We start from the raw sequence: 25,580 nt of genomic DNA, 5'->3' as shown, positions 1-25,580 counted from the left end.
GTCTGACTCTGTGATGCCCCGGACTGTAGCCCATCAGGCTCCTCTTTCCATGGAATATTCCAGGCAAGAATACTGGAGTGGGTTCCCATTTCCTCCTTCAGTGTTCCTTCCTGACCCAGGGATGGAAACCGAGTCTCTTGTTTCTCCTATGTTAGCAAGAGGATTCTTTACTACTGAACCACTTAGGAAGCCATATATATAAAATTCAGTGACTTTTCGTATGTTCAGGGTTGTGTAGCCATCACCACAGTTAATTTTAGAATATTTTCATCACCTAAAAAGAGATCCCCTGCCCTTTAGTAGATACTCTTACTCCTGGTGGAGAACACTTATACCTGGAGCACTTCATACACCTGGAGGTACCTGGAGCATCCAGAGCTCTCTGGTTTCCTCTTGGCTTCTGCCTAAGGCCATGTGAGGGGAGTTCGTATCCGGAGGACACAACCACTGGAAAATAGCGTTTGGGGCTTCCTCTTTACTTTGGCATAGCGGCTTGGAGATAGGTGGTCTTGTCAAGAGCATGTGGAAAGTTTTGATTGCCCTTATATATGATAAAAGGGATTTTTCATTTCAGTGGGGCGAAGGCAGATTGATCGGATGGCCTTGGGACAGTTAGCTCTCTAGAAAGACGTAGATGTATGCTTTGCCCCTGATGAAGTTCTGACAGATTAGAGCGCTAAATGTACAATACTAAAGTACAAGAAAAACAGAACATTTCTGTAACCTTGGCTTGAGGCACACTTTCTTAAGCAGTACACAAAACACAGGAGGTGACATTAAACTGAGTAACATTTCTGTGTGAAACCATCAGTTAAGAGATAAATGAAAGACTGAAGAAAAACGTTTGCAACAAATATGACAAAGGGCAATACTCCCTGATATTAAAAGTACCGTTACAAATCAGTAATAGTAACACCTGCAACTCAGACAAATGGACAGTGCTAACAGCAACCCACACCAGTATTCTTGCCTGGGAAATCCCATGGACAAGAGCCTGGCAGGCTACAGACCATGGGGTAGCAGAGTCAGACGTGACCTAGCAACTAAACAACAATGGCCACTTAAAAGAAAATGAAATAAAAACAGCAAAAGATTACCCACTATCATTAGTAATCAAGGCAATGCAAAATAAAGTGATAATATAATCTACTTTTTCTCCCCAATAGATTGATTTAAACCATAGAAGAGTGATAATAATCCAGTTTTGGTGAATGTGTGAAAAACAAGGCAAATCCATTTCCCATTATATAAATTGCTATATAGATATAGACCATTTGAATCAATATTCCTCAGAACCAAAGTGTACAAAGGTAGGTAAATGTATAATGGGAAAAATTTTTAATGATAAACTCTTAGCAATTTACGGTCATGGGCAAGTTAATTACGCTGAATTCATTCAATAGAATTATATGCAACTGTTGAAAAAAATGTGTATATAGCCATAAAAGATAGTTGTGCTATATTAAATGAAAAGCATTTTTTCAGACCTGTAAACTAGTGTGAACTCATAATATCATAAATAAACCCCTAAATACATGTTTTTCTGTTTTTCTCTGCCCAGTTTTCCTTGCCTTCTTCTTTTGACTGCAATCTCCTTTTCCTTTGAGTAGCTGGCCATACCCTGTTACAGTTCAGTTACAGTTAGTTACAGTTAGTTACAGTTAGTTACAGTTGAGTACATGAGGAAGCATGTAACCCAGACAGGCCTGCACAGAACACAGATTGTCTCACTTTCCCCCACCTCCAGTACCTTCCCCCATGCCTCAGACCATTCTGCTTCTTTAACCCAAAATATCTCCAGCCCCTCCCCTCAGGGAGGCAGATGAGCTGTTCTACCACCTCCTTGCTTGGCTGCCTAGGAATAAACCTTTTCCTTGTTGCAAACCTTGTCTTTCTTGCTGTGCCTTGGGCAAATGAACCTGGTTAGGTAACAACAGATGTCATCCTTACAGGAACCAGATAAACAGTACACTGGATCTCTATGATTTCTGTTACTTTATTTATTTTTTTTTTTACAGCTGCGTGTGTATATCTACATTTGTCAAAATATTCAATGGAAGTCATTAATGACTACCTAAGACTAGCTGACTCTTCACATTTCTGTGGCCACCCAGACATTTCAGCAAATGCTTTTGTGCTTGGCTTTGTGATTTGTGGTCTAAGAGGCCCAGCCGGGAGGCCTGGTTCCCACCCCGGCCCCGCCATGGTCCTCCTGTGCCGCCTCCCTTGTCTGCACCACTGTCTCACCTGGAAGCTTGGTTGTGAGGATTAAACACGTTCTTAAGTCATAAAAACGCCAACAACAGGAGCTGGCATATAAGTTAAGTTGCTCAGTCATATCTGACTCTCTGCGACTCCATGGACTATACATATACAGTTCATGGACTTCTCCAGGCCAGAATACTCGAGTGGGTAGCCTTTCCCTTCTCCAGGGGATCTTCCCAACCAGTTCGATCTTCAGGGATCGAACCCAGGTGTCCCGCATTGCAGATTCCTTACCAGCTGAGCCATAAGGGAAGACCAAGAATACTGGAGTGGGTAGCCTATCCCCTTCTCCAGCAGATCTTCCTGACCCAGGAATTGAACCTGGGGGGTCTCCTGCATTTCAGGTGGATTCTTTACCTGAAATGCAGGAGACCCCCCAGGTTCGATTCCTGGGTCAGGAAGATCTGCTGGAGAAGGGTGAATACTGTGTTTTTCTTATGATCATTTACTTTGCATCTCTGTATGTTTCACAAATTTTCTATAATTCAGCTATTTTGTATAACATCACGCTGAAGTAAGCTGCCCAGGACCATCCGTCAGTCCAGCCCAGGAGATGGGTGGACATGGCACCTTCCTTTTCTGGAATTTTCTCTCCTTCCCCCTTCTTCCTCTCTAAGCAAACCCTCTCCTCTCCACTCTTCTGCCCTCCCCTCCCCCATCTCTCTTCCTCCAGTCTCCGTTTTCCTTCTCTCTTCCCAGCCCTCGATTCCTCCCCTCTATCCAACTTCCCTTGGCCGCGGCTCCGGTGCCGCGCGGGCCTCTGGGAGTGGAGGGGCGCGGTCGGGTCTCCGGTGGGTTCCGCTCCGCGCGCGGGCTTCTGGGAAGTGTGGTCGGGTCGACCGCGCGGCCTGGAGCGCCTAGCGCGGTGATCATTGTCTAGACCGAGCTGCGTGGGTGAGTCCGGCGGTGGCCGGGGCAGGGGCGGGAGGAGAGGGGCAGTGGGCGGGGTCGGTCCCGAGAAGAGGTGTGCGGACTGAAGGGAGGGGCGTGACGGGAGGGGCGCCAGAGTCCCAGTGGGAACTGAGGGCTGAGGGGAGGGGCGTGAGGGTGCAGGTGGGAATTGAAGGCTGAAGGGGAGCGCTGAGGGCAAGGGCGTGAGGGTCCAGGGGAGGGGCGGGAGGGCCCAGTTGGGAACTGCGGGCTGGGTGAGGGCCGGTGGACTGAGGGGAAGGTGTGAGGGCTCCGGGGAGGGGCGTGCCGGCTCAGCGAGAGGCGGGGAAGAAGCCTGGAGTCAGGAAGCCGTTACCAACCTAATCTGATGGGATGCGAAAGGAGGCGAATCCCTGTCTGCGTGCGTGCGCGTGCGCGTGCGTGCGTGCGTGTGTGTGTGTGTGTGCCTGTCTTGGTCTGTGAGGGTGTCCCCTTTGTCTAGTCTTTGCCTGTCCCTGTGGGAACATCCCTGGTGACCACCCGTGTCCACATCCTTAGTTGTGTGTCTGCCTTTATTTCTGTCCATGGTGTCTTTGTGAGAGTGTCATCCAGGTGTCCACCTGTCTCATCTGTCACTTTTCCAAGGGGTTGCAAAGAGTCAGACGTGACTTAGCAACTAAACAACAACAAGCTGGATGCCAGAATCACAATCCACATATGATCATTTCTGCATCCCCAGGGCTTTCATTCTTGGGGAGGGAAGACAGATGACAAGCTTGAAAATAACTTTTTAAAGAGACAGTTGTCAGCAATGATGCGGGCTATAAGAAGATGGCAGAGGGTGAGGGGTGGTTGCTATTAATGCTTGAGCTTGGGGCCCTGGGAATGGGAAACTTCTCCACGAGGTGACATTTGAATTGACGGTGAGAAGGAGCCAGCCAAGGGAAGAGCATTTCTGACAGAGGGAACAGCAGCTGCGAAGGCCAGTGCACCTGAGGCCAAGTGTTTCCAGGGGAGCAGAGTGGGAGAGGGAAGGTCCTCAGGGCAGACCATAAGGGCCACGTGGGCAGTGGTGAAGACTCCTGATTTCTAATGCCTGTGGGAAGCCATGGAAGAATTTTAAGCTAGAGGACGTTTTTGCTGAGGGCTTGCTTAGGCATTTGTGTGTACAAGGCATGGTGCGCTGAGGTTTGTGGAAGACACCAGCCTGCGTGTTTTTGATCCTTTGTGATGTACAGTGGGGCTCCTTTTTAAAAAATAATTATATTGCTTTTTTATTTTAAGTTTCACTGTTTAAAATTTATGGGGACCAACATTTAAATTGATAATGTTCTCTTTTTTATTGAAGTACAGTGGATTTACAATGTTGTGTTAATTTCTGCTGTACAGCAAAGCAATTTAGTTACGCATTTATGTGCTTTTTCCTACCCTTTTCCATTATGGTTTGTCACAGGATATTGAATGTAATTCCCTGTGCTGTACAGGGGGACCATGCTGTTTCTCCATTCTATAAATAGTTTGCATCTGCTAACCCCAGACTCCCAGTCCATCCTTCCCTGATGCCCTTGCTCCTCCTTGCAACCGCAAGTCTGCTCCGTGAGTCTGTTTCGTCGATACGTGCACTTCTGTCGTATTTTAGATTCCACGTATAGATATCATATGGTGAAATGGGGTGGGTGGAAATAGTGCCCACCTTTCAGGGGTATTAGGAGGATTAAGTGAGAGATGTTGGTCCAGTATTTGCTATTAACGTGTGTGTGTGTGTGTGTGTGTCCCTCCCTCCTGCCTCCCTGGGGGCACGTGTGTGTGTGTCCTGTCTGCACCGTGAGGCGGACCTAGGCCTGGCCTCTCACCGTGCCTCCCTTTCTCTCCCCAGACCACAGCCTGCCGTTCGGTCACTGTGGGCAGTGGAGGGGTGGCCACCCAGCTGCTGACTGATGAGGCCCTGGTGAGTCCTGCTGCCTGCCTCTCCTTTCCAGAGGCTCAGCCCACAGGTTTGGGCTTCTGCCCAGGGATGACCCTCTGACCCCCAGACCTGCCCAGGGCCTATGTCCCCACTTCCTGGGGGCTCTGCCCACCTGGTGCTCAGGGGTGATTCTTCCGTCCACTCTGCCCCTTTCAAACCCCGAAGCCTCTTGCCTGCCCCTGACACTGGCTTTGGCCAACCAAGGAGGTCAGGACAGCTGGGGAGTGACCGGTTCTGCCCTGGGGGCCCTCAGGAGATGCAGGAGGGCACCTGGAAAGGGAATGTTTAAATGTGTACAAGGCTCTCTGGAACAAGACCCACACCTTTCAGCCAGCAGTCACCCCCCAGGAAGGGAGGACACTCTGGGTGCCGCACACAGGCAGGCGTCCCCACTCTCAGTATAAAGTTTCCTGATATTTTAACGGGTGGTACATATATGGCTGTATATTGAACTTTTCACTAAACTTGCTTTTATTCCAGAAATATCTCAATATAAAAATATGTAAATACTCTTTATAGAAAATACAGAAAATCCTGTAACCTGTAGGTGAAACAGTATATTCACCATGGTGCCTGTACCCAGAGATAACTATGTGGATTATTTGTGTATCATTTATTGTCTTCTCTGATGATTAGTTTTTAAAATTGACCCAGAATTGGCTCTGCTATTTTTATCTTGGAGCTTTGTTTTTTTTCATCCCACTTTAATCAGTAATGATTTTCCCAGCCTTTGAAAACTTTACAAATATCACTTGTTTAGGTGCATAATCAGTGCATCTCAGGTCCATCTAGTATTGGTGGATTTGACTTCTTAAAAATCGTTTTTCAATGCTGTAAATAATGTATCATAAAAGAAAATTCCCCAAAGGTTAGGAAATACATGCTCATCATAAAAAGCTTAGACAATCCAGGACTTCCCTGGTGGTCCAGTGGTTAAAATTCTGTGCTCCCAGTGCAGGGCACATGAGTTCGATCCCTGGTTGGGGAAGATCCTGCATGCCATGTGGTGGAGCCAAAAAAAAAAAAAAAAACTTAGAAAATCCAGAAGAGTATAGCAGACAGGATCAGAATTACCCTGGATTTCATCCCAGGAGGTAACCACCCTCGAATGTTGTGTCTTTCTCTCTCTGGAAACATATTGTTTCCCAAAAATTTGAATCACCCCAGCTGAGCAATTTTTTTTTCCTGCTTTTTCATCAAAGATTTCTTCCTGAACGTTTCTCTACATTGTTAAAAACTCTTTGGGAAAATCTGTTTTAATGACTCCATAGAAATTTTATCTTGGGGCTGTACCTGGCTTACTTAATCGTTCCCCCACTGCTGGGTATTTATTTGTCTCCAGTTTTTAATGGCTGTTGGGTATTAATTGTGCATCTGTGTGCATGCTCAGCCATGTCTGATTCTGCAACCCCATGGACTGCAGCCCACCAGGCTCATCTATTCATGGAATTTTCCAGGCAAGAATACTGGAGTGTGTTGCCATTGCCTTCTCCAGGGGATCTGCCCAACCCAGGGACTGAACCCTCATTTTCTGCGTTGGCAGGCACAGAGCCACTGCAAGTTGGATATAAGTGATAAATGGATGTCTGGATAAATGGATTTAAGTGACAAATGATATAAGCTTTGAGCACGATAGATGAGAAATGGTGTCACAAGATCTTTTCTGAGTAACAGTATGTGTATCTTAGTGAGGTTTGATTTTTTAAAAATGTTTATTAGCCATTTCTCTTTGGGGTTAAATGATCTATCCTGTGCTTTCCCAGTCTCCAGGAATCCTAGTATCCTTGAAGATTTTAAAGAAGTGTGTGTGAAAATATTTGTGGCAAATATACTTCCCAGCTTTGCTTTTCATTTCTTATTTTCTATTTTTTGTGCCCAAAAGCATTTCTTATTTTCAGAATTGAGTCTCTCTCCTCCTCTGGTGCCTTCCATTGTTTTTAAGCTGTGAAAGGGTTTCTCCATCCAATACAGGTCACACACCACTTGTATTTTCTTTTTTTCCCGTTTATCATTTCGATGTTAACAGTGAACTTCTGAATCCACCTGGAATTTATTTTAATGTCTAAATGTGTCAGTTCGCTTACCTATAAGTTCTGATGTGTTGTGCCTTAATACACCTGTACCAATATGCACCCCACGTACCACAAAAAGTGCACTTTGTTGGTTTCTTGTATATTCACAGACTTGTGCAACCATCGCCACAGTCAATTTTAGAACATTTTCATCATCCCAAATGCAAATGTGTCCCCATTGGCACTCACTCCCATTCCCTCCATTGACCAGCCCCTGGCAACCAGTCATTTACTTTTTGTCTCTGGATTTGCTGTGAAGTTCATCCACATTTTAATATATGTCAGTGCCTCATTTCTTTTAATGGCTGGATAATATTCCACTGTGTGGTTAGACCACGTGTTATTTATCCATTCATTGGTCGATAGGCATTTGGGTTGTTTCCACTTTTTGGTTACTAGGAATGCTGCAGTTCAGACATTAGTTTGAACACATGTTCTCAGTTCTCTTGGGTGTATATTTAGGAGTGGAATTGCTGGGTTGTAATGTAACTCTGTTTGACCGTCTAAGGAACAATCAGAGTATTTTCCAAAGCAAGTGCACCATGATGTCTTCATTTTTCACTTGTCTGTGATTATTGTCTTGACTTCTTCTTTTACCTAATAATTTAGAAGGACTTGTCAACTGTTTTTGTTTCAGTAAGAAAAAAGCTGGGATTTTTTCTTAAAGTGTTTTTTTCCCTTAATCACATCTAGTGTAATTCTGTTTTTTTTTAAAATAGAGGCTATCTTCACCTCTGGAACTTGGGGAGGTTTTCCTTGTGGTGAATTGGTTTGTGCTGTTAGACAGGAAACCAAGACAGATGAAGCACTAGAATGAGTGGCCTTGGACGTGCACATGCAAAACACTCAGGTTGGATGCCTTTGGGGCTACACTTTACTTCCAGGGAAGTCGCCTCAGCCGTCCAGAGGAAAGTGGCCCCTGCTGTCTGCCCCGCAGCATCCTTTGCTGTACGATGTTGGCTCTGAGACTTCCAGGACTGTCCATCGTGTATTCAATGGACACCTCCACCCCCGCACCACAGCCCAAACACAAAGCATGGAGGCTGCTCAGTAAATGCATTACATAGTGAGCAAGTTCACTGAGATGGGGCATCCTAAGAGAAGACTCTCTGAGGACATTAAAAAACAAGGGGCAGGAGAAAACTTTTGGAGGTGATGGATAAGCTTATGGCCTCCATTGTGGTGATGTTCCATGGGTGTACACTTTCCAAACTTATCAAGTTGTATTAACTAAATAAGTACAGATTTTCTATGTCATTCATACCTCATAAAGTGTTTTCTTAAAAAGAATTATTACCAGGACTGGCCAAAGGACATATGGGCCAAAGAATCAAATAATAATATCATATAATAATAATAACTATGACTACTAATACATATATAAAATATACAAATCAAATGTCAAAACTAATACAATCTAATAGTTGACATTCACTGAGAACTTACTCCAGCCACAGCAGATACTGTGCTGGAACCAAGTATGCATCCCCCCTTTCCACTCCACGACAACTACAGAGGCGGGCATGCTTATTATGAAGCCCATTCAGCAGATGAAGCTCGGAGAGGTTAAGGCAGTTGCCCAAGGAAACACCGCCGTTGAGGCGTAGAGCCAGGGTTTCACTGCAGGCTTTCAGGCTCCTGAGCCCACACTCAGCCACTGCCTGGTACCGCTTCTTTATCCAGTAGGAGTGATCCACGAGGCAGAGGGGCCCCATATGAGCCCTGAGCCCCTGGGCGGGCACATGGATCCATGACAGGACTGGCCAGGAGGTGAGGCCTCCTCTCAGGAGGTTAAGTCAGCTCAGGGTCCACGGGGTGAGGGGCTTAGAGCGCTCGGGAGAGCCAAGGACCTGTGGAGTGGGTGGCAGTAACAGTAGCTGATGGTAATTAAGCACCTCCTGTATGCTGGGCATCAAACATGGATTAGTCATTTAATCCTCATGGCCTCCTTACCCATAGATCCATTCAAGAACTATTCATCGAGGGACTTCCCTGGTGGCCCACTGGCTAAGACTCTGCATTCCCAAGGCAGGGGGCCTGGGTCCATTGCCTGGTCAGGGAACTAGCACCTACATGCCTCAGCTAAGAGTCTGCATGCCACAACTAGAGATCTCACACACCACAACAAAGACTGAAGATCCAGCGTGCCACAGCTAAGACCCCACGCAGCCAAATAAATAAAGAAGTACAGATTCTTTTTTTAAAAAAGAACTATTAATTGAGTGCCTACTATATGCCAGGCATTGTACCAACCACTGGGGAAATAGTAATGAGCAGGGCAGATGTATTGGTTTGCTCCGGCTGCCATAGCAAAGTTACCATGGGAGAGGGAAGCTTAAACAACAAATGTTTTCTCACAGTTCTGGAGGCTGGAAGTCCAAAATCAAGGTGCTGGGGGACTTTCCTGCTGGTCCAGTGGTTAAGAGTCCACCTTCCAATGCAGGGGATGCGGGTGTGATCCCTGGCTGGGGAACTAAGATCCCACACGCCTCGGATCTACTAAGCCCGGGCACCACAGCTAGAGACACTCGTGCAGCATGATGAAGAGCCCACGTGCTGCCGCGAAGACCCAGTGCAGCCAAATGCACAGATGAGAATAGAATAAAATGAAGGTGTTGGTGGGGCCACGCGCCTGCAGAAGGCTCTAGAGGAGGGTCGGCTTCAGGCCTTTCTCCCGCCTTCCAGTAGTTCCTGGGCTGTGGCACCACACTTCCAGTTTTCACACCGTGTTCTCCACGTGGGTGTGTCCCTGTGTCCACACTTCCCCTTTTGGTAAGGGCACCAGTCAGATTAGGGCCCACCTACTCCAGTAGGACCTCATCTTAACCAATGGCCCTGTTTGCAAAGAAGGTCCCATTCTCAGATGCTGGGGGTAGACTTCAACACACGGATTTGGAGGGGAGGGAGCATAATTCACCCTGTAACAAACACTTAGCATAGTACCTGGTGAGTACAGGGAGGGGGGTGGCACATAGCAACCGCCCATGAAGTGAAACGTGTGATCCGGTGACCTACAGCTGGCGTCACCATCATCATCACTACCACTGTTACGCCATAACCATCGTCGTCATCACCACCATGGCCATTCTCATCACCTCCACCAGCGTCATCGTCCTCGTCTGCTCTGCTCAGCCACATTCGTTTCATCCCCAGGGCTGTCCGCTCAGTCATAAAGGCGCTTAGGTTTCCACCTCATGAACTTCTCACCATTCCTCAAGGGTCTAATCTGCCTTTTAAGCCTCAGGTCCTGGCCCAAGCTCTTCCTCCCTCCACAATCTCCCCCAAGGCCCTGACCACCGAATCTCCCCCACAGACTACACTCAGTGCCACCTTTCCAAAGTCTTCCCAGATGCCCCCTAAAGCTGCCATTGCTCAGAAACTTGGAGAATTTTGTTTGTACCTTCATGACAGTATCGACAGATTGTGGGTCACTTACCGGTGTTCTCACCTGCCACTCCTGTGAGGAACTAGTTCTTGAACCTACCATGTCTGTCTCCCAGCACCTCGCTCAGTGCCTACAGCTTGGTAGAGGCTCAGGCATCCTTGGTGAATGATTGGATTCCATCTAGCTTTCTGCCTTTGCTGGGGCTTCCCTGGTGACTCAGATGGTAAAGACTCTGCCTGCAATGCTGGAGACCTGGGTTTGATCCGTGGGTTGGGAAGATCTCTGGGAGAACGGAATGGCTATCCACTCCAGTATTCTTGCCTGGAGAATTCCATGGACAGAGGAGCCTGGCGGGCTACAGCCCTTGGGGTCGCAAAGAGTCAGACACGACTGAGTGACTAACACACACAACAATATGTTGATTCACTGGGTTATGATCATTTTCCCTTTGATGCCTTCTCTGTCACTCAAATCTGTGACTTTCTGCTCTAAACAGCCTCACATTTGTTTTATTTCTCTGTCAGAGGGCCATCCCCAAATAATGAGGCATGGAGAAAACCGAGGGGCAGGTCCTTGTTGAAATGACTTCAGATACATCTCGTGTGCCTTTCCTAAACCCTCCCGCTTTTCCATCCATTCCTCCAGACCTCTGTAAGGAGGGCCCTGTGGCTAGTGGTTGTGGGTTTCCTCTTGCATGAGTCAGTGACATTCAGGGATGTGACTGTGGACTTCACCCAGGAAGAGTGGCACCAGCTGGAGCCTGCCCAGAAGGGATGTGATGCTGGAGAACCTCCAGAACCTGGGCTCGCTGGGTGAGGGTCCGCTTCGCTGAGTTACTTGCCAGCAGCCTGTCACATGAGGACTACAAAGAGACAAAAGATGGGCAGATGTGATGACGTAGAAATCACTCTACTCAAAGCTAAAACTCAAGTTGACAGATGACAAAATGGGGAATAATATTTACCACATGGATAGCAGTCAAAGGATTGAAAGTGGAAGTGTTAGTCACTCAGTCGTGTCCGACTCTTTGTGACCCCATGGACTGTAGCCCACCAGGCTCCTCTGTCCATGGAATTCTCCAGGCAAGGATACTGGAGTGGGTTGCTTATCCCTTCTCCAGGGGATATTCCCAACCCAGGATTGAACCCAGGTCTTCCCACACCGCAGGCGGGTTCTTTACTGTCTGAGCCACCAGGGGAAGCTCAAAGTGAAGGCGATGGTAGCTCAATCCTGTCTGACTTTGGAGCCCGCCAGGCTCCTCTGTCCATGCGATTCTCCAGGCAAGAACACTGGAGTGGGTTTCCATTCCCTTCTCCAGGGGCTCTTCTCAACCCAGGGATCAAACCCGGGTCTCACATATTGTTAGGAGATTCATTACTGTCTGAGTCACCAGAGAAACCCTAACCTTGAGAGGATTGTAATTATATAAAGAGCTCCTACGAATAAACAAGAAAAAGGCTGAATGCAATTCATAGATGTGGAAATACATGGGATCGCACTTCATAAAAGATTTTTAAACCTTGTGCTTAGTTGCCCAGTCATGTCTGACTCTTTGTGATTCCATGGACTGTAGCCCACCAGGCTCCTCTGTCCATGGAATTTTTCAGACAAGAATACTGGAGTGGTTGCCATTTCCTTCTCCAGGGGATCTTCCCAACCCAGTTATCAAACCCATATCTCCTGTGTCTTCTGCATTGCAGGTGGATTGTTTACCTGCTGAGCCATCAGGGAAGCCCCTTTAAACCTTACTAGTAGTCAAAGAACTATTAATATAAACTGAGCCAAAGAAATAGTTTTTGCTCATGAGGTACACAGAGATGGTAAAGAACAATCGCCTGAATTATGAAGTTATCAGAAAGGGACTCTGTCCTTTTAGGCGTATAATGTTGGGACAACTCTTTTGGAGGACAGCTTGGCATTATCAGCCAAGTTTTCAACTATTCCATTTTTAGAGATCTATCCTTTAAGAAATCTTTCTCTAAGTGTGCAAAGTTTTCCAAGGGTGGGGGGTAGAAATGACCTAAATGCCCACCTATATAAGACTGACTAACGTATCAAGGTGTGGCCATATGATAGAAACCATGTTCTTCAAAGATGAGCAGTCTTTGTAGGCACTGACATGGAACAGTGTCCCTTGCTGCTGTTTAGTTGCTACGTTTTATTTGACTCTTTGCAACCCCATGGACCACAGGACACCAGGCTTCCCTGTCCTTCACTGTCTCTCGGAGTTTGCTCAAACTCATGTCCATAGAGTTGGTGATGCCATCCAACCATCTCATCCTCTGTCATCCCCTTCTCCTCCTGCCCCCAATCTTTACCAGCATCAGGGTCTTTTCCATTGATTTGGCTTTTCGCATCAGGTGGCCAAAGTATTAGAGCTTCAGTTTCAGCATCAATCCTTTCAATGAATATTCACAGTTGATTCCTATTAGGATTGACTGGTTTGATCTCCTTGAAGTCCAAGGGACTCTAAAGAGTTTGGGGAGAGGGGTGGCACATAGGCTTGAGAGCATCAGCATACAGAAGATACTGAACCAACACAATATTGTAAAGCAGTTAACCTCCAATTAAAAATAAGTGCATTTTTTAAAAAGAAGAAGCTACTTAAGTCCAGACCATGAAGGTCTGGCATCACTTAACTGAGGGGTCCTCAGATTCCAGTGCTGGTGAAGCCAGTTGGGGATTTATATGCTTTTTATTGCCTCATAGAAATAAGGGCTTTTAGTGACTGTATCCTCACACTTTTCATGACGTTGTGTAAGATCTCAGTTTTTAAATGTCAGGAATGGAGCCATTAGCTCTAGGATACACAGCTCCCACTAACAGAACTCAGACTGGAAATAGAAATGAACGGGATACCTGTAGGAGGGGGTTGGAGACTCCCATTGGCCGTGATTTCGCAAGGAAGGATGGATGTGTGAAAAGAAGAGGTCTGGAGCCAGCCCACGGGGGTACCTGCGCCCCAGAACTGGGCATCTGAGGATGGCCGCCGGGCGGGGTGGGGAGGGATGGAGCTGGAAGACGGGATAACCTTCACACGCCACCAACCGCAGCTGTTTTGATATCCTTTCTAATAAAAGCTGATACTCCCAGAAGCCTAACCGGTAGGGGATGTTCCGGATGGAGCCTGCAGTAACCGCTTACTCCGGTTTGCGAGCCTCCTGGCCCGCCCCCTGCCCTCCAACGAGCTCCCAAATGGACACCCATTATTGTCAGCTCCCCTCCTCGGTCGGTTCTGCCCGCTCGAGCCGCGTGTGCCGCCAGCGCATTGCTTTTAGAGTCTCCGTCTGTGCCCCACGGTTTATCTATCCCCGGGCTTGGGAAATCCCTTCCTTCCAGCACTAACCCCGCGCGTTTCCTCCTCTGTTCCTCCTCCCCCTCCAGACGTGGACACTCGGCCCGCAGTGAAAGAAGCGGGCCCGAAGGAGGAGATTTCGGAAGACGGACCATCCTCAGAAGGGCCCGCGAGGCACGGGACCGGGGGTACCACCCTGGGCGGAGCGCGCATGCAGGGTGACCGCGTGGACCCGCCGCGGGGGAGCGCTCGCACCCGTCAGGGACGGCGGGGAACCTCCCGGGAGTCGGCCCCCGAGTGCCCCCCAGCGCCCCCCGGGTCGGCCATGCGGGGAAAAGGCCTCGCAGGTCACTCGGACCTCGGGAACCCCTCCAGGCCGGACGCGGAGAAGAGCGCCTACGGCTGCAGCGAGTGCGGCAAGGCTTTCGGCCGCAGCTCGTCGCTGACGAAGCACCAGCGCATCCACACCGGCGAGAAGCCCTTCCGGTGCGACGCGTGCGGGAAGCAGTTCCTGGAGCGCTCGTCGCTGACTATCCACCGGCGCGTGCACACGGGCGAGAAGCCGTACGCCTGCGGGGACTGCGGCAAGGCCTTCAGCCAGCGCATGAACCTGACGGTGCACCAGCGCACGCACACCGGCGAGAAGCCCTACGCGTGCGGCGCCTGCGGCAAGACCTTCCGGAAGACCTCGTCCCTCGCCCAGCACGAGCGGGTCCACACGGGCGAGAAGCCGTTCGCGTGCGGAGACTGCGGCAAGGCCTTCAGCCAGAGCATGCACTTGGTGGTGCACCGGCGCACGCACACCGGCGAGAAGCCATACGCGTGCGGGGAGTGCGGGCGCGCCTTCAGCCAGCGCATGCACCTGACGGAGCACCGGCGCACGCACACGGGCGAGAAGCCCTACGCCTGCGGGGACTGCGGCCGCGCCTTCAACAAGAGCTCGTCGCTGACGCTGCACCGGCGCAACCACACGGGCGAGAAGCCGTACGCGTGCGGCGAGTGCGGCAAGGCCTTCAGCCAGAGCTCCTACCTGATCCAGCACCAGCGGCTGCACATCGGCGTGAAGCCCTTCGAGTGCGGCCGCTGCGGCAAGGCCTTCAGCAAGAACTCGGCCCTGACGCAGCACCAGCGCCTGCACACCGGCGAGAAGCCCTACGCCTGCCCCGTCTGCAAGAAGCACTTCACGGGCCGCTCATCGCTGGTGGTGCACCAGGTGGGCCACACCGGAGAGAAGCCCTACGCCTGCGGCGAGTGCGGGAAGGCCTTCGGCCAGAGCGCCTACCTCATCGAGCACCAGCGCATCCACACGGGCGAGAAGCCCTACCGATGCGCGCAGTGCGGCAAGGCCTTCATCAAGAACTCCTCGCTCACCGTGCACCAGAGGATCCACACCGGGGAGAAGCCCTACGCGTGCGGCGAGTGCGGGAAGACCTTCAGTCGGAACACCAACCTCACGCGGCACCTGAGGGTCCACGTCTAGGGAGGCTGGGCCCCCCCTCCCCCCAGTCTGCACCAGGTGAACGGGGTCCTAGGCTCGGAGTCTCCCCCCAGATAGGCGGGGTCCTCTGCGCGGAGCCTCCACCAGGTGGGCGTGGTCCTAACCTCGGCGTCTCCGCCAGATGGGTGGGGTCCTTAGCTTGAACCTCCACCAGGTGGGCGGGTCCTTACCTCGTCTGTAAGCGGGGGCGCTATGACTTGGGGGCCCAGGGTGGCGCAGCTCCACACAGTCTTAGAATGCTGGGGTCCAGGACCGGCTTCCGGTTTACGCGCGCTCCTTCTTGGCCTGGCGTCCTCACCTCCGGACCAGAAAGCAAGGTCCTCCGTGCCCAGTGTACTGGGAACGCTGCGAAGTTCAATGTGGCTGGAAACCTAGGGGAGCACCAGGAACCCAGGGCGCCAGAGTTCCGATCCGAGCTCTCAGTAAATAAGCGCCGGGCTGGAGCGTTTCCAGCCTCCGGTCTCCGTTCCGATAGTACGGGGGAGGAGCGTGGGGAAGGTGTCTGGATAAGAGAGTGGGGACCTTTCTCCTCTTGGCACACACAACCACGGTCTAGTCCTAACAAGGTGATCACTGTCTGTGAGCTCCCTAAGATCTAGAGGGGGACCCTTCATCTTGCCACATCCTAGCCCCGCTGCAGTCTCGCTAAACCGTTCTGGAAGACCTCACCCCACTCCAAGCTAATAAGCGGTAAAAGTTGGCAAGTTATTAGTGAGGGGGGAAAATTTTTTTTTCGAGGTAGCAATAACAGTAACTGCTTCAGATGCCAAAGTTTCTCATGGTGGTCTGTTCCAATTTTTTTTTAATAAAACTTTTCACGAATTAAGTCCAACGTCATTTTAAACAGTCATCAGACGAGAAAGAAACAGGGACCGTGTGTTCTGTCAAAGTCGGTTTCAGTGCTTGTGGGAGAAGGTGGGGGAGCGAGTAGCAGCAGCCTAATATTCAGGGTTAAATGCTTACTGGAGTCAATAAGCTTGCGCGCTGGAGTCTCTTTTCATAGTTGTTTTTGCAGTTAAACTTCAAGGAATGTCCTCAGCTTGACCTGAAGCTTTGTGTACACATAGAGTTCCCCGCCAGAGTCTCCTCTTTCTGGGGCCTTTTTTGTTTGGTTGGTTGGTTTGGGGTTGTTTATTTGGTTGGTTTTGCTGCAGGCTTGCAGGATCTCAGTTCCCCAAGCAAAGACCGAACCCAGGTTAGGGCAGTGAAAACCCAGAGCCCTAACCACTAGCCCTCCAGGGAACACCAGGGCCTTTTCCACCACTTTTGTTATTTTAATGTTCAGTGCTACTGGTCACAAATGTTCTGGTGTGTCTGAATGTCCCACACTTCCTGATGCCAGTATTCATGAAGAATAAATAATCCATTCTAAGCAAACACTTAGATCCGCTGGAGAAGGGATAGGCTACACTCCAGTATTATTCTTGGGCTTCCCTTGTGGCTCAGCTGGTAAAGAATCCGCCTGCAATGCGGGAGACCTGGGTTCGATCCCTGGGTTGGGAAGATCCCTTAAGAGAGGGAAAAGGCTACCCACTCCGGAATTCTAGCTTAGAGAATTCCATGGACTGTATGTCCATGGGGTCGCAAAGAGTCGGACATGACTGAGGAACTTTCTCTTTCACTTTTTACATATCAGTAAGTGCACTTTGTGTTGCCGGTCAAAAGAGCAGCCACTCAGCCATGTATAAACACAAATAGTTTTTGAATGTCTGGCAGGGTGTGGGCATCAGGGTGGGCTTGATCCAGGCGCCATGCATCAGAGCCATTGTTCTGACTCCCTTCATCCACTGGCCTCGTCCTCAGACTGGCTTCCCTCATGGCTTCATGTGGTTTCCAACAGCTCCTCTTGACACATTTCCTCAGAAACATCCAGGTGGAGACAGGCCTCTTCCAGTCATTGGCAAAACAACAACACTTAAGTTTCTTCCAGTTGTACTCATCAGAAACGATTATTCTGAGGAGTGGAATGCCATGTGCTGCTTGGCTTAGATCTGGGTCTCGCCCTCATCCCTGAAATAGTAGCTGGGGAAGGGGAATGAATAGGAGTGACTGCCCAGATTGGCCTGAAACCACCGGGGTCGGTTCCACCCAGGTCCCGGTCAGGGAGAAACGGAAGCCAGCCCCAAGGTCATCATGCTGCTGGAGGCTAACATTTAAAGTCGGATGGCCCCTCTGACTTTTGTCATGACCGTGGGGTTCTGCTGCACAATAAATGTCTGTTCTGACATTTTCTTTGGGAAGCCCTCTCACTGCTGCAATCACCGGGAGGGCCCTCAGTCCTGTCTGTCCTCTGGGCTCTCTTGACCCCGGGATGGGGGTGGAGCCCAAGAGGCTCCAGGTCACATCTCTTTGCTCTGACTTTGGTCTCTGTCGGCAAGACCAGATGTCACGTGACCAGGTTTCCTGCTCGGGGCTGGGGGGTGGTGTATGGCCAGGAGAGTGACCTGACCCCCAGGGCAAGTGTGAGCCCTGGGTGGACATAGATGGGTGAGCCCTGGGTGGACACAGGTGGGTGAGCACCAGCCGTGACTCAGCAGGCTCCTTGTAGCCCTCTGTGCCACGGTTCACTGTACTTTAAAATGGGGGTAATGGGTGTCTCTGGGCTTCCCAGCTGGCTCAGCGGTCAAGAACCCTCTTGCCAATTTAGGAGACACAGATTCAATCCCTGGGTTGGGAAGATCCCCTGGAGGAAGTAAAGGCAACCCACTCCAGTATTCTTGCCTGGAGAACCCCATGGACAGAGGAGCCTGATGGGCTACAGTCTGTGGGGTCGCAGAGGAATAGGACATAACTGAGCGACTCAATAAGTGGGTATCTCCGGAGTCGATAATAGGGCAGTCGGGCGCAGCTAAGCAGCAGGTGCCGGCAACACAGAGCTGCAGACAGCAGAGCCCCTCCCCTCGCACTCTGTCTCTCTTCTGCTTCCTCACCTCTGTTTCAGACCAAAACACCCACGCAGTCCCACTCCTTGTGGTCATTTGGGACCTCCATCCCTGGGGACGCAGGGCTGGTCAGAGCCGGCCGCCAGCCCACAAGCATTCCAGCCTGGAGGAGGTGAGTCTGATCCACGTCTCAGCACCCGGAGGAGAAGAGGCCCAGTGTGCCCCTCACATGCCTCGCGGTTCACAGCTGGCTCGCCTCAGACCTAAGTAGCAGCTGGGAGATGTTGTCCCGGGCACGTCCAGGACGAAGTGAAGATGACCATCCCTCGAGCTGCATTTGACGGCCTGTCCAGGCAGATCGTGTAGTCAGTCCCCCCACCACTCACCTCCAGCCCCCGGCTTCTGGAGATGCGCTGGGGGTCGGCATACAGGCAGTGGCTGGGGGAAGGGCAGCCGGCCGAGGCCCAGGCTTTCCTGGATACAGCAGTCTCTGGATACGCCCCCTCCCGGTTGCAAGTGGGAAATGCGATCTCTGGCAGGACTGACTCAGCAGGAGGAAGGAAGGAAAGTGAAGTGGGGATGGGGGAGGAGGGGTCGCTGTCTCCCCTGCACCCCAAAATGCAAAGCGAGTGCTCATGCTCGCTAGTACCAGGGGGAAAGCAGCCACAGTTATAAAAGTCTCAGTTTCTAGCCTTTTGGGGATGTTGTAGATTGCACATGTTCCCCTGAAATTTGAATGCTGAGACCTTAACACCCAGTGACTTCAGAACGTGACTGCATTGAAGATAAATAGGACTCTATGAGGTCATATGGCTGGGTGCTAAAACAAGGACTTGTGTCCTTCTGAGAGAGAAACATGAGGCCACACGTAGGCAGAGCGACAGACACGTGAAGAGGCCGCAAGAGGACCACCATCTGCAAGCCAAGGAGAGAGGCCTCCAGAGAAACCAGACCTCCTCACACCCTCTCATGGTATGACATAGTCAGGAAGAAAAGTTAGTTTGCACCCTTACTCCTGATCCCCAAATAAGAAAACGCTTCCTGTAAACCTGGAATTCAAGCAAAACCAACTTTATCCCTGAGTTTTGCCATGCTGAGATTTGAGAATCTTGGGACTTCCCTGGTGGTCCATGCTTCCACTGCAGTTGGCAAAGATTCAATCCCTGGTTGGGGAACTAAGATATCGCAGTCAAAAAAGAAGAGAGAGAGATTTGATGATCTGTCATGAACTTTTTGACTTTGTTAATCATTTAAACAAAATTAGTAGGTTTTCGGGTCTTCCCTGATGGTCCAGTGGTTAAGACTCCATGGTTCCAATGCAGGGGGCATGGGTTTGATCCATGGTCAGGGAACTAAGATCCCATATGCCCTGTGGCATGGGCAAAAAAAAATTTTTTTTAATCTTACCCAGTTCAAATCCCACATAATTTGAGTCTAATCCTAATGAAAGATGGTTGGCACGTTTATTCACCAACTAAAATGATACAAGAATAACACAGTTTACACAATCATTTGCAAGTATGGATTTTTGAGGTTTTTTTTTTTTTAATTGCAAAAGGCTTCTTGTCATTTCAAAAAGTGCCACTAAAAAGGGTCCTGATTTCAAATGTTTATAATTCAAGGTAGCATAAAATATAGCCTTGATATATTTATATAAATTACAATAATATCCTTCTTGCAGTTCCCACCTCACAAGATCAAAACGAAGCCTCATCAGTAAGTTACATATATAGGGGCTTTCCTGATGGCTCAGTAGTAAAGAATCCATCTGTGGTGCAGAAGATATGGTTTTGATCCCTGGGTCTGGAAGATCCCCTGGAGAAGGAAATGGTAACCCACTCCAGTATTCTTGCCTGGGAAATCCCATGAACAGAGGAGCTTGACGGGCTACGGTCCATGGGGTCACAAAGAATCAGACACGACTTAGCAACTGAGTGCACGCACACACACACACACATACTCATCGAGCATTCCCCATCTCATTTCCCTGCTGCCCCCAATCTAACGTAACCAACAACCTGAGTCCTGGCACATCTTTCCCTTGTTTTCCTTTTTATACATTTGTACATTTCTCTCTCACAGATGCTTTGGAAACTTTGTGTTAGTAATTCCAGTAAGTAGTAGCCAGGTCCTGCCGTCCTAAGAACCAAAATGACTCTGCAGTTTCTTCGTTTGTTTTTCGCTCTTTTGCATTCATTCCATACTCCCCAGAGCCCAGAGAGCTTTGTTTCCAGGCACCAGCAGGGTCACGAGGATGGGTACTTTGAAAAGTGACAGAGAAGGAGGGAGGGAGGGAGGAGGAGGAGAGAATCTCCAGCGTTTGCCTAGAGGTTCAGTACTACAGACAGCGCACGCGCAGTCGGTTCAGCACCATGGACAGGTCCACCCGAAGGGTTTCAGCACCACGGACAGAGCAGGAAACCTACTTTCCCCATTGGCCTCTGCGGGATGCAGAACTTCCTCGTGGTTCAGCCATAAAGAATCCGCCTGCATTGCAAGAGACCAGGGTTCGATCCCTGGGTCGGGAAGATCCCCTGGAGAAGGAAATGGCAACCTACTCCAGTGTCCTTGCCTGGAGAGTTCCATGGACAGAAGAGCCTGGTGGGCTGCAGTCTCTGGGGTTGCAGAATCAGAGATGACTTAGTGACTGAACCAGCACCACCTGCTGGATGCATGTCCTTTTTGAGCAGTTTTGAGCCCGCGCCCAACCCTCACCCGCAGGGTCCTTGAATGCTGATATCTGAGTAATCCAGTCTCTCCTGGTGCTGATCTCAGAAACTCGGTCATTGGACACTTAACATGCACCAAACGGAATTTTGGATTTTCTCCACACACACACAAAAACGTGATCCTACTTAGTGCACCACAGGGCACTCAACTGGCCAGGTTCAAAGCTCAAAAGTGTTTCCTCTCCTCTCATCCTACCCATGCTTGAGGACTCTCAGCTTCAACTCTAAACTATTCATTGAGTCTGTCCACTGTTTTCCACATACACTGTCACCACCTGACTCCATCGTTTCTCACCTGGTTCATTGCAGCAACTTAACTGACCCTCCCACTGTGCCTATGGTGATGAAGACCAGTAAGTGCTCAGTCATGTCCAACTCTTCGTGCCCCCTTGGACTGTAGCCCGCCAGGCTCCTCTGTCTATGGGATTCTCCAGGCAAGAATACTTGAGTGGGTTGTCATTTCCTCCTCCAGGGGATCTTCCCTACCCAGGGATGGAACCCACGTCTCTTATTGGCAGCTGGGTTCTTTACCACTGCACCACCTTGGGAAGTCACCAAATCTATAGCCCCTTCTGTATCATTTCTTGAATAATAGTTTTAGTGATCTTTGACATTTTAAATCATATTATATCACACCCTTCCATGGATTCCTAGCACACCTACAATAACATTCAAAGATGTTACTGTGGCTTTCAAAACCCTGGATGCCTTCTGATATTATCCCCCATCACTCTCTTCCTTGCCTGACCACTCTGGTCTCACTGGCCTCCCTGTTGACCCTCTGGACTTTTGTGCATGCTATCCTCCCTGCCACAAATTCTTGCATAACTGGCTCCTTGCCACCTTTCAGGATTAAGCTCAAAATGCCGCCGCTGCTTAAAAAAGATCACCTCCCGGGCTTCTCTAGTGATCCAGAGGTTACGATTCCACACGTCCACTGCAGGGGGCGCAGGTTTGATTCCTGGTCAGAAAGCTAAGATCCCCGTGCCTTGAAGTGTGGCCAAAAAAGCAACTCCCATCTAAAGTGGCCTCACCATTACTATCACATTGATTACATCGCATACTTCATAGAATTAGCACAAACTATATTTTGTATTTTTTTTATTTATTTGCCTTTTGTCTAACATCATTACTAGCATGTAAACTTTATTACGAAGAAGGCAATGGCAACCCACTCCAGTACTCTTGCCTGGAAAATCCCATGGACGGAGGAGCCCGGTGGGCTGCAGTCCATGGGGTCGCTAGGAATCAGACATGACTGAGCGACTTCACTTTGACTTTTCACTTTCATGCATTGGAGAAGGAAATGGCAACCCACTCCAGTGTTCTTGCCTGGAGAATCCCAGGGACAGCGGAGCCTGGTGGGCTGCTGTCTATGGGGTCGCACAGAGTCGGACACGACTGAAGCGACTTAGCAGCAGCAGCAAACTTTATTAAGCCATATATCTTGACTGGCCTGGTCACCCAAAACAAGCATGTAGCACATAGCAGCTGTTTCATAATTATTTGTCGAATGAATGAATGAATGAATTTTCAGCTAGTCATGGAACCCTGAAGAGATGTCAACAGCAATCGACTTCTGCCAGAACGGTGGTCATATGTGCTGGCCTAAGTTTTTTTTTTTGGCTTTGTTTTTAATTGGTTTGGCTGTGCTGGGTCTTCACTCCTGCACGGGTTTTCTCTCGTTGTGGCAAGCAGGGGCTAGTCCAAGAGTTTGTACGCCACAACTAAGACCTGGTGCAGCCAAATACGTAAACAATTTAGAAAAAAGAAAATAAGACTGTAAAGGAAGACTGTTTCCACCCTTCCCCAACTATGACTTTGTCGAAAATTTTAAGTTTTGATATAGCCTCCAGGACAGCGATTTGGCAGAGTTCATTGTATTGTATTATTGATAATAATAGCAGCTAACAGCTAATAGGGGCTTCCCTGGTGGCTCAGTGGTAAAGAATCCGCTTGCCAATGCAGGAGACTAGGGTTCGATCCCTGAGTTGGGAAGATCCCCTGACGAAAGAAATGGTAACCCACTCCAGTATTCCTCCCTGGGAAACCCCATGGACAGAGAAGCCTGGTGGGCCACAGTCCATGGGGTCACAAGGAGTCAGACATGACTGAGCAACTTAGCAACCACAGCTAATAGCTGTTAAGTGGAGTATATACATTCTTTACTTTTTACCTTCAGAGCAGTGCTGGCAGGTGGTAAGCGTAATTCTTCCCACTTAACAGAATGGGAAACTGAGGCACAAAAGTGACAAGTGACACACCGAAGGACAAGCTAGTGGCAAAGGCAGTCTCCGACGGGAGGCGGTCTGGCCTCAGGATCCCCGCACTGTCACACCCCTGCCCTGTCTCCTCCCGCCTCCCCCCACCCTAGGTGCTGGTTGTAGACTAGGAACCACCAAGAGGCCTGGGAAGTTGCTGGTCTCCGTGGGAGTCCGCAGCCGGGGACGTGCCCATCCGGCCGGGGCTGGAAGGCTCGTTCCACTCTGGCCCCGGCTCACCGCGTGCGCAGCCCCACAGCCACACTGCTGACACGTGGTCACCGTCGCCCCTCCGCTCTCCTCCCCTGTCCCTGCAGGCGCTGGCTCCCAAGGAGGTGGGGGCCGGAGGGGAGAAGGCCGCTCGCTCTCCAACTTCCCCATCTCCCTCCCGCAGCCTCCGCGTCTGCGCAGCCGCGGTCCCTGCGGCGTCAGTTCTGCGGCGCTGGACAGGGTGTGTTTGGGGAGGGTGAGTCCTCCGAGGGACCCCGTGGGCACGAGCGGGGCAGGGAAAAGGGGCTGGGGGCTCGGAAGGCGGGCCGGGGACGCGCGCGTGTGAGCGTGGATGCGTGCGGGTGGGAATACGCACGGGGTGAGGAAGAAAAGGCGCCCCAGGGGGTGTGGGTCTGGGGTGGGGGGGAGTGTCCCGGTCCCGCGAGTGCCAATGGGCTGGGCTGGGGCTGTGGTTCGCCGGGTTTCTCCGTCCCGCCCTGTCTGCCCGCCTCCTGCGGGTCGCACGGGGTTTTTAGCCTCTGTGCGAGGAACTGGGAACCGCCCTGCCTGCCTGGCACGTCAGCTGCGTGCGCGGGTGCTCCGGTCTGGCGGGGGTCAGGTGTCTGAGCTCGCGGGACCCGCGTGTTAACCGCATCGTACCTGTGTGCCGCGCGTGCGCCCTCGAGCATGTGTGCGGCGTGTGTCTGCCTGGGCACGTGTGTACCACCTGCACGGGCGAGGAGCACGCGCGCTGGAGTCGGTCGGGTTTAGGGTCCCTGCCTGGCTCCCGTTAGCTGCGTGCCTATGTTCAAGGGCCTTCCCAGTCTGTAACACCACAGACTTGTGAGAGCAGCTGCCGCGGAGAGTGGCCGGCGGCGAGGATTAGGTTACAGGAAGACGCGGGGTTCTCCGCAGTGCCTGACCCCGGCGTGCGCCGGGAAGCGGCGGTTGCAGTGTTACTTTACTGTGGTGGAGGTGGTGGTTACTGCGTCTCCGTCCTCCTCCACCTTTTTTCAGACATCCGTAGTTTGTTTAGTCCAAACACATTCAAAATGGAAACTCAATACTTTCCACCTGAAACAAACTAGATACTACCTAGTATATAATGCTTAACACATTACGGCAATACAGATGACCCTCTATTGTCTTATACACCTACCACAGCCAATGGCAGAGCCAGTTTGGTTGCAATAGTGTCATGGTCCGTCCTTCTCAGAGGATGACCCGTTACTATGATAAGATAATAGTTGAGGCTCTTGGGTGTGAACTCACACACCCCTGTCACACCCGCAGATTTCTTTCTGTCTTGTGCCCCTCCTCCCTCCTCCCTGAATCGGGTTCTGCATCTTCTGACTTGGGTCGGGGGACTCTTGTCTCCTCCACCCCCGCCCCCTCACCTGCATTCTCTCCATTTCCCACGCCTTCTTACCCCTCAGCTAAAACACACGGTTAACTACTTGATGGGTGATCATTTACCTCAAGAGGCTAAAGCCGGTTTTATGTTCTTGTTCTAGGACCTTGCATGTATTAACCACCTTGCATAATGTAACCCACTGAGTATACTCCTGGATAAGCATTTAGAAAAAGAGTACAGGGCCTTCCTGGTGGTTCAGTGGTTAAGACTCCGTGTTTCCAATACAGAGGGCACAGGTGCGATCCCTGATGGAGGAATTAAGATCCCGCATGCAGTTCAGCAGATAATACAAACAGGCTGAGTGTAAAAAAATAAATCGAGAGCCCCCTTCCTCCTTCTGTCTTTTGACTCTTCTGAAAGTGAAAATGAAATACAGGTCCAAGAAATTCTCTGTTGTAAGGAAAACATGAAGAGGTCTCAATGGAGGCGTGCGCAGCGAGAGGAAATGGAGTGGAGTTGCGACAAAGGTGCGCTCCAGGGCTCTGTGTGGACAAGCCACCCCTTCCTCCCAGCCACTGTTTACCCTTGAAGACGCGGGCCCAGTGGCCCCCATCTTTTGATTTCTTGAGGAAACACTGGAAATCTGTATTTTCAGTTGACATCGTCCGCATTTTAAAACGCCAATAATTATTTCAAACCCTTGAAAGGAAGACATCGTGTAAGCCAGCCGCACAGGTGGTGGGGCCAGGTTAGACCCTGGGGCTGCCCATTTGCAACTGTGTTGTGGGCTGGG

General features: G+C 50.3%; 1 protein-coding gene across 9 annotated transcripts; it reads left to right on the top strand.

Moving 5' to 3' along the window:
* Positions 1–3,023: 3,023 nt before the first annotated feature.
* On the top strand, positions 3,024–15,470 carry ZNF71 (zinc finger protein 71). 9 transcript variants are annotated; one of them, XR_008704437.1, is made up of 3 exons: positions 3,024–3,159; positions 5,012–5,083; positions 6,559–6,625. XR_008704437.1 is itself a non-coding variant. In XM_055553757.1 (3 exons), the coding sequence occupies exon 3, from the start codon at positions 14,065–14,067 to the stop codon at positions 15,331–15,333; it is 1,269 nt and encodes a 422-aa protein (XP_055409732.1). In that variant the 5' UTR covers positions 3,032–3,159; positions 5,012–5,083; positions 13,943–14,064; the 3' UTR covers positions 15,334–15,470. The 9 variants fall into 9 exon arrangements, 2 of the variants coding, with proteins under 2 accessions (XP_055409732.1, XP_055409731.1); XR_008704442.1 differs by lacking the exon at positions 6,559–6,625 and adding an exon at positions 6,492–6,549; XR_008704438.1 differs by lacking the exon at positions 6,559–6,625 and adding an exon at positions 6,055–6,118.
* Positions 15,471–25,580: the final 10,110 nt, after the last annotated feature.

The sequence above is a fragment of the Bubalus kerabau genome, chromosome 17 (genome assembly GCF_029407905.1).
Source record: "Bubalus kerabau isolate K-KA32 ecotype Philippines breed swamp buffalo chromosome 17, PCC_UOA_SB_1v2, whole genome shotgun sequence".
Taxonomy (NCBI): domain Eukaryota; kingdom Metazoa; phylum Chordata; class Mammalia; order Artiodactyla; family Bovidae; genus Bubalus; species Bubalus kerabau.
Note: the sequence above shows the minus strand (reverse complement) of the source record. Positions and strands in the feature narration are given on the sequence as shown.

Coding starts and splice junctions, on each gene's coding strand:
- ZNF71 (XM_055553757.1), top strand. CDS start 14,065: ATGCAGGGTGACCGCGTGGACCCGCCGCGGGGGAGCGCTCGCACCCGT.